Raw genomic sequence first — 8,973 nt, forward strand, 5'->3', positions numbered from 1 at the left:
GTATATCTGCCTGGTTGGAATATGCCCTGGCACTCTGACGATGCCTTTTGCTTGTCTGGATGGAAGCTGGAAATGGGGTGTGGAGCACAGGTAGAAAACAGCGTACAGTGGTACCTCGGGTTAAGTACTTAATTTGTTCCGGAGGTCCGTTCTTAACCTGAAACTGTTCTTAACCTGAAGCACCACTTTAGCTAATAGGGCCTCCTGCTGCTGCCGCGCCGCCGGAGCACAATTTCTGTTCTCATCCTGAAGCAAAGTTCTTAACCTGAAGCACTATTTCTGGGTGAGCAGAGTCTGTAACCTGAAGCGTATGTAACCCGAGGTACCACTGTATTGCACAAAAGCAAAATGTACATTTGTTGTTCCATCTACAGTGGTGCCTCGCAAGACGAAATTAATTCGTTCTGCGAGTTTTTCCGTCTTGCAAACTTTTCGTCTTGCGAAGCAATGCACCTTGGGTAGTAACGGTTTTAAGAAAAAGGAAACAAACTTGCAAGATGTTTTTGTCTTGCGAAGCAAGCCCATTGGGAAATCCGTCTTGCAAAGCAACTCAAAAAACCAAAAACTCTTTCGTCTTGTGAGTTTTTCGTCTTGCGAGGCATTTGTCTTGCGAGGTACCACTGTACTTCTGACTCTGGCCCCACCCACCACTGGCATGTAGCCCATAAATGAAACGTGGCCCTTGGACTGAAAAAGATTCCCCAACCCTGAGAGAGACCTTTTGTTTGATCCAGCTGTGCTCTTCTCACATTCCTAACCAAAGCAGGGAGCTGGACCCAAGGGTCCTGCTGAAATACAGCAGACCGAAGGAGCTGTTCTTTTGAACAGGCAAGGGAAAGAAGACCCTGGTCTATTTATAGACCAAGTCTGACCAATCCAGAGGCTCCATCCTGTGCCAAAAAATGTCTCTGAGACCTGTGCACATGCAGCCCTCAGTAGCTAATGGGGCTAAGTTGCAGCTATAGGTGCATGTAGTTCTTGGACTCACCTTTTTTTGGATTACGATAAACTCCCCTTTTTTGGGTTGTGATAAGATCAGCTCCGTATTTAAGGATTTGCCAAAGGGAGGAGGGGAGAGGGACTCTTTAATCCATCAAATAGACGCAAGAGATCAACCAAATAAAGGAAAATGGTGGGTTCTTTGTCAGTCCTTCACACAAAACCCAAGCCAAGAAAGAAAACCCTTCAGAGCTGATGTACGGAATGGACTCTCTTATCTACATATAGCTTAGCTTATCCTGACTCAGCTGTGGAGCCTATTGGACAATCACCCAGAAGATCCCATGACTCCTATTCCCACCGCTCACAACGGGTGCAATATTGAAGAATGGTGGGGATGGGTGCACCCATTTCTCAGCAGCGTAGATCTGCTGGCAGTGGGAAGCAGAAGCAGGTCATGTTCTAGAAGCCCAGTTGCTGTGACGTCACAGGAAACCCATCAGATTCCAGAAGCACCTGCCCCTTGGGAAGTCTGCCTCCAATTGCAGAGGGACCCAAGTGATTCTCTCACTCACGCAGGGCTTGTTCAGTAAGTGGCTTTCTGGAAGGGTGGGAGAAGAGCCAGGCTGGGTGTGGAGTCATGATGTGTAGGCCTCAGCCACAGCTTTGAGATGGACATGTGTTCTCATGGGATAAACAGAGTGGAACAGGTGCATGAGGCTCGATTCTTGAGTTCTAGCTGGTCTACAAGGGAAGTGGGGACTCGTGTCTTCATTTGCATGTCTCTGATAGGGTGGAATGTGTATTTGTGGAGGGCTTCTCTTTCAAATCCTACAAGGAAAGTTGATTCTGCTACAAACTCTTAGTCTAAGGTTACCAGACATCCCTGTTTCCTGGGGACAGTCCCCAGATTTACAGATCAGTCCCCATACAAAATCCATTGAAGTTGAAATGTGTCCCCGGATTCATTGAAAAAAATCTGGCAACCTTGTCTTAGTCAGCTGAGGCACACTTACTGTGTGTAGAGGGGGAGCAGTCAATCTTCACTTTAGGAATACTCTTGAAAGATAGCCATCTGGGCATAGTCGAAGGACTGGAGAATTTTGGACTGCTGTGCCAGAGAGTTTTCTTCATTGATCTTACATATGTATCCAGCTTTTCTTTCAACATGGAACCCAAGGTTCCCCGATGGTTCCCCATCCAGACAGTGACCAAACACAGACCTACTTAGCTTAGCCAGGTGCCGAGTCTTATTGTGTGTGTTAAGACCACATACCCTGGGACCAACATTTTGTTGCCTTTCACAAAGTTAGTCAACACTACGGCCAAGACAGGGAGTGTGGCTAAGACAAAGCCTACAAGCTCACTCTTCTGGGATGATCCTACAGTGATGCTGGACTACAGCTCCCATTGTTCTCGATGCTGGCTGGAGCTGATGGGAGTTGGAGTCCAGTTGTATCTGGAGGACCACAGTTCCCCATGTAAAGAGGAAGTATCAGATATCAACATAATCATACATGTAGTCTTCAACATCCAAAAAGCTTTAAATATTCATTTCTAGAAGTGTGAGCTGATGAATTGTTTTGTCTGAGGGCTCAAGTATTGCACGGTCTGAATGAGGTCAGGTGATGTGCATGGAAGTGTTCACACACCAGGAATAAGTGGTGAGCTTTCTCCCCATTCCTCAAATGTAAGGACAAATCACAGTGGCCTAGTCGCTTGCTAACTGAACCCTTTCACCACAAGGGGCCTCATGGTGGTTTTCTCTTTCTCCATAGGCTGCCTTGGAGTCCCATGCCCCACCTGTCGTTCCTCGGGGATCATGTCCTTCCCAACACTTTTTTTAGGGAAGAAGCTTCTTTTGCTGCTGCCTCTCCTCATGTGCTTTACATCCAGAGTTGGGGGAAAGATCTTCGGACGCTGTGAGCTGGCCCACTTATTGAAGGTGTCTGGCTTGGAAGGTTACCGTGGATACAGTCTAGCTGACTGTGAGTGCTTTTCTCCATCTCTTCCCTCCGTCCCTCTCACCTGAACTGAGGTCAACCCTCGTGTATGGGGAGCAAGATCTCCTGGCCCTCCTGTTCAGGACCTGGGTATTGGGGTGGTTGCAATAATCAGGGCTGCATATTCTACAGCAGAGCTTTCCAAACTTTTCCTGTTGCTGGCACACTTTTTAGACATGCATCATTTTGCGACACAGTAATTGAGTTTTACTAGCAAACCAGAAGTTAAACTAACCCCTTTCCAGTCCCACGAGGAGCACAGGGAGCGTTCATGCAACAGACCTACACACTGCAGATGACACACTAATGTGTCACAACGCACAGTTTGGAAAGCTCTGTTCTACAAGCATGTGCAAGGGCAGTAAAAAAAAGTGCCACATGAAATTTAGTGGTGAGAATGTGTGAGCTTTAATCCCCAAAAGAAAAAGGCATACTTCTAGCTCTCATGACTGTGAAGAGAAAGACTTGGAAATGTACGTTTAGTTATTTATTATTTATATATTATGACAATTTATCTACTGCTTAATTGCAGTCATCCGTCCCTAAGCGGTGTATGGGAAACTGAAGACACTGAAAATGAACATTGGTTCAAATTATAAAATCAGAATTCAGTTAAAATGACTGCTGGCATAGCAATTTTCAACAGGCTCTGGGAGTTCAAAAGGGAGGGAGCCTGTCTGACCTCATCTGGAAAGGGGTTACATAAAATTGGGCCCGAAATGCTGAATGGACTCTGCCTCAGAAATTTAAGCTGTGCATCTTAGCCGGGGGGTGGGGTGGGGAGACCGCTACCAGTGTCTCCCCTGGAAACCTCAGGGCTTGGGCAGGATATAAAGATTCAAGCGGTTTGTGAGGTATCCTGGGCCCATGTTGTTAAGAGCCTTGTAAATTGAGACAAACACCTGGAGCCTGGCCCAGGTGTGGCCAGCCAGTGCAAGCTTTCGAGCACTCAAGTTATGTGCTGGTGTTGCTCTGTTCCCGTCAACAGTCTAGCTGCAGCCTTTTGCACCAGCGGCAGCCTGCAGGCCAGGCCCAAGCATAGCCTTGCAGAGTGCATTGCAACAACTGAGCCACCTTGCTGCGTGAATCACTATGAAGCATGTGTGCCCCTCCTAGCTCCTTGTCCCTCCTGCATGACTGACAGAAGCAAATAAATTATGCAAAACAAGGACCTATATGTAAATATGCTTAATTTGCATAATTTATACAGGTGACCCAAACCCCAGCATTTCCTGGAGCAGAATTTGTGTTAATCTTGGCGCAGAATTCCTGGATCCTTCTCCCTCTCCACCTTATAGGGGTCTGCTTGGCCTTCTATGAGAGCCACTTTGACTCGGCAATTGTGGACCACGAAGCTGACGGCAGCACCAGCAATGGCATCTTCCAGATCAACAGCCACCTTTGGTGTGAAGATTACAAACACTTCCAGCCGAACTTCTGCAAAATGCATTGCAGCGGTGAGCTCTGAAGTGGGTTGGCTTCAGTTCTACATCCTGGCATTAGAGGGCGCTGCTCAGCAGCCATATGGGACCAGGTTGCAGCAGAGTTCCCTGCAGGGACTGCAGCATCTGCTGCCGCCTTTCTGTGTGAGCCACTGATCTTGGACACACACCTTCTGATTGGAAGAGGGCAAGCACAGGGACCTAGGGAGAGAGACACTGGCTGCCTCCTCTAAGGTGCTGCAATTGAAAGATCCATGCCCAGACAATGTGGCAACAAGGCTGAATTACCTGTGCCCCAATGCCCTCTTCATCAGAAGCTGGCCAAGCCAGACCCAGGTATCACACAAAGAAGCAACAGGCAAACATCCACGCAGGTGGGAGATTTGATTCCCTGCCGTCCTCTTATAGAAGGAATGGGGGACCCATGGACCTTTGGAGTACAGCTCCCATCCGCCCCAGCCAGCCTGACCAATGGCCAGGGCTGTTGGGAGTTGTAGCCCAGCAAATTATGGAGGGCTGTCCATCTCATGGCATGTTTATGTCCCCTGGCAGACATTTTGGGGGTTTCTGTACTAGGGGGATGTGCTGGTCTGCAGAGATATTCTCTTTCCAATAGGAAGGCACAAGGTGCAGGCTGGTTGGAGAGAGGCTCCAGAGGGATGTTATAACTCATGGGTCACCTCTGCAGGCTTCTTCTCTGCAGAAGCAGGAGTTGAGGGTGTTGCCTCAGCCCCTCATGCCTTCTTTTCCTCTGTCCCCACAGATCTGCTGACCAGTGACATCAAGGATGACATTGTCTGTGCCATGAGGATAGCACAAGGGCCAAGAGGCCTAGGAGCATGGTAAGGGGAGCTCTCAGGGGTAGCGGGGGAGAATCTGGTGACCACCACTAGGTCCTGCGCTTCTGCTGCATGCTAAGCAAAACAGGAGAATTTGTTAGCAAGACACCGTGGTGATATCCAGCCTTACTGTTAGTCCCCATCCTCTGGACAACCAGCCATCAGAAGGATCTTGTCTCTTAAGATGGATGGTAAATCAATGTTGAAAAAATCCAAAGAAATCAAGCAACAGAAATTATTATTAAAGTACAGTCATACCTCAGGTTGAATGTGCTTCAGGTTGAGCGCTTTCGGGTTGCGCTCCGTGGCAACCCGGAAGTAACAGAGCACATTACTTCCAGGTTTCGCCACTCACACATGCACAGATGCTCAAAATGATGTCACGCGTATGCGAGGAAGCGGCAAAACACGACCCGCACACGCGCAGACACGCCGTTGCGTCTTACGTTCTATTCAGGATGCAAACGGGGCTCCGGAACAGATCCCGTTCGCATCCCGAGGTGCCACTGTATAGTGCAGAATTGCAACGATCTTTTTAAAATATAATACATAGCACTTAGAAACCACAAACACATACAAGGTTCTGATGCACATGATAATTTTAAAAGCAATAATGAACAATTGCCTTGCAAAGCCACAAAATGCCCAAATAAAAATCCCTTATTAAGTCTGATACACTTTTAAATAACAGAGAGATTTCAAAGTCCAAAAAATTCAGATCTGTGTTAGCTGATCAGGAGTCATTGGGCCTGTTCTTACAAAATCCTATTTAGGGTAACCTCAGCAGACTGGGACGTGGGTGGCGCTGTGGGTGAAACCACAGAGTCTAGGACTTGCCGATCAGAAGGTTGGCGGTTTGAATCCCTGCGACGGGGTGAGCTCCCATTGCTCGGTCCCTGCTCCTGCCAACCTAGCAGTTCAAAAGCACCTCAAAGTGCAAGAAGATAAATAGGTACCGCTCCAGCGGGAAGGTAAACGGCGTTTCCGTGCGCTGCTCTGATTCGCCAGAAGCGGCTTAGTCATGCTGGCCACATGACCCGACCCGGAAGCTGTAGGCCGGCTCCCTCGGCCAATAAAGCAAGATGAGCACTGCAACCCCAGAGTCGGTCACGACTGGACCTAATGGTCAGGGGTCCCTTTACCTTTACAGCAGACCAGATTTGTTCATTGATTGAACAAATGCAATAACAGCCCCACAGTTCAGGAGTAAGGAAGCTGTGGTCCTACAGATGTTGTAGGGCTGATGCTCATCACCAGGTGAATTTCATGGCTGAGTAGAGATTTGGACCCTGGTCTCCCACATCCTAGTCAGGCACCCTGACTATTACACCACTGGCTGCCCATGGTGGTGGACTCCAACCTCTATCAGACCCCTGCCAGCTACCCCAGCCTAAAGAGTTTATCACAGGCTCATAGAAGATAGAAGCTGCCATACTGAGTCAGATCATTGGCATGTCCCTCTCAACTGTGCCTAGACTGACTGGCAATGGCTCTCCAAGGTTTCAGGTGGTCTCTCCCAGCCCTACCTGAAGATGCTCCTGGGGACTGAACCCGGGACCTTCTGCAAAGCAAACCAGATGCTCTACCATGGAGCTACGGCCCTTAGAAGAATCATATTGTAAGCCTGACATTATAGATTCCTTGACCATTCATATTCCAGTGGACCATTATGTCTCTGCAGCTGTGCAGAAGCTAGTTGTCTGGTTATGGTGACCCTTGCCAGTCTGCTGCCATCCAGATGTATTGGATTAAAGTTCCCATGAGCCCCATCTGGGACAGGCATACGACGCAGGGGCTGATGGAAGTTGTAGTCCAAATCATCCAGTTGGTGAAGATGGAGTTATGCTCAGGGCTTGGAAAGTTCATTTTAAAGGACTTTGTTCCAGTACACCCCTCCAGAAAGCAACTAACTCTGTTCCAGTTCACTTCACAGCTCAGTTCACAATTCATTCACGTGGTTCTCAGGATTTCCCCCTAGTCTTCAGAATTTTAAATTGCTAAAGTATAAAATCTGCTTAAGAAGACTATGAAACATTTTTTTAAAATCCCCACCATCCCCAGTGTAATGTAAACACTTGTTTCATTTCTTCTTTCCAACAATCATGAGCTTTAATCTTCAGCTGCAGCATACCCTCCAACATTTATCCGATGAAAATAGGGACGTCTCATTCCATAAGGATAATTTTACTATTTATATCCCACACATCTTACTTGGGTTGCCCCAGCCACTCTGAGCAGATTCCAACATATATAAAAACATAATAAAACATTAAACATTTTTTTTAAAAAAACCTTCCCTATACAGGATTACCCTTAGATGGCTTGGGGGTTGGATAACTCCATACCCTCCAACATTTCTCCAATGAAAATAGGGACAGCCTAAGGAAAAGTAGGGTATTTCGGGATCATATCAGAAATGGGGCAGCTTCTCTAAATCAGGGGTGTCCCTGGAAAATAGGGACACTTGTAGGGTCTGCTGCAGCATCACTTTTCAGATAGCTAAAAATGGTGAATGCAATGGCCACAATCAAACACAGATTGAATTGAATTGAAAATTGTCCTCATTTCCACCATTTAGCTCACCTGGAAATTATAGGAACTACTCTCAGGTGTGATCCAGAGGTTTTTGAATTTATTCAGTGCATCAGTTAATTTGAATGAGTTTATTCCAAGCACAGGTTATACTCTTCCTGTCTGTTTCTTTGGGACTTGTACAGCAGAAGCTATCCTGTAAATTTACATTCCATACTTTATCCATGAATTTCTCTTTAATGAGATTCCCTTTCTTTCTCTCACTCAGGATGGGTTGGAGGGAAAATTGCGAAGGCCTTGATTTGTCTGCCTGGTTGAAAGGATGTATTCTGTGAGAGAATAACGAGGAGGACAGAAAGGCAGCTGTGGAAGGGCTGGGCGCCGGATGTGTGGCTTGTGCCCTGGGACTACTGCCTTCCTGGAGCTAAATAGTGCTGCATGAATAAACTCTTTTAAAGCTCTCAGCTGGGCCCTGCAGTGGGGAGACTGATTGTAACTTGGACAATGAGAACCAAATCTTGTGCTATAAAAATATTTCTTCAGACTCGTTGTGATTTGAGGTACCGTGTATTGCAGCTCATGTGAGGGGACGCGTTGGGATCTATGATGACTCAGTTTTCAAACTGTATTCCAAGAGGTCCCTCAGGGCGTTATCCGGGCTTCCTCAGTTTAAAGGTCAGTAGTGGCAAACAAGATTCCTGCAAGGACAAGTTGGTTGTTCATTTTGTTAATTGAATTTGTACGCCACTCTATACCCATAGAACTCAGGGTGGTTCTCAACATAAAATTACAATATAAAAAACACAAAATATACAATAAAAATAAAAACGGAACAAATAAGCCACCTTCCACAGAGCATTTGAAAGCCTAAAAACGTTTTATGAAGGCGCCAAACAAACCACCCGGGCAGAGCATGGGAAGCCACTGCAGAAAAGGCCCCTAGTATACCCCCAGTTTAAAAAAGGAACATAGGAGAATTCTTACATTTCATTCTTACATTTATTTTTATTTATTCCTACATTTATTTTTATTATTACATACATGTTCTTCTCCCTCTCCACTTTTTCCTTGCAACAACCCTGTGAGGTAGGGTCTGCTAAGAGATAGGCTGTGTACACACCATACATTTTAAGCACATCCTCCACTCCTCACACACACAAAAAAAGAATCATGGGAACTGTAATTTCTGTTTCACACAGCTAGAATTCTCAGAGCCCT

The 8,973-nt window shown here is 46.7% G+C and overlaps 1 protein-coding gene across 2 annotated transcripts; it reads left to right on the plus strand.

Moving 5' to 3' along the window:
- Positions 1-1,411: 1,411 nt before the first annotated feature.
- SPACA3 (sperm acrosome associated 3) lies at positions 1,412-8,299 on the plus strand. Of its 2 annotated transcripts, none has more exons than XM_083483251.1 (5): positions 1,412-1,528; positions 2,718-2,927; positions 4,241-4,399; positions 5,148-5,226; positions 8,024-8,299. In XM_083483251.1, the coding sequence occupies exons 2-5, from the start codon at positions 2,762-2,764 to the stop codon at positions 8,088-8,090; spliced, it is 471 nt and encodes a 156-aa protein (XP_083339377.1). In that variant the 5' UTR covers positions 1,412-1,528; positions 2,718-2,761; the 3' UTR covers positions 8,091-8,299. The 2 variants fall into 2 exon arrangements, with proteins under 2 accessions (XP_083339377.1, XP_083339378.1); XM_083483252.1 differs by having other exon boundaries at positions 1,515-1,649.
- Positions 8,300-8,973: the final 674 nt, after the last annotated feature.

This window comes from Podarcis liolepis (genome assembly GCF_965112155.1).
Source record: "Podarcis liolepis genome assembly, chromosome: 17".
In the NCBI taxonomy this organism is placed as follows: domain Eukaryota; kingdom Metazoa; phylum Chordata; class Lepidosauria; order Squamata; family Lacertidae; genus Podarcis; species Podarcis liolepis.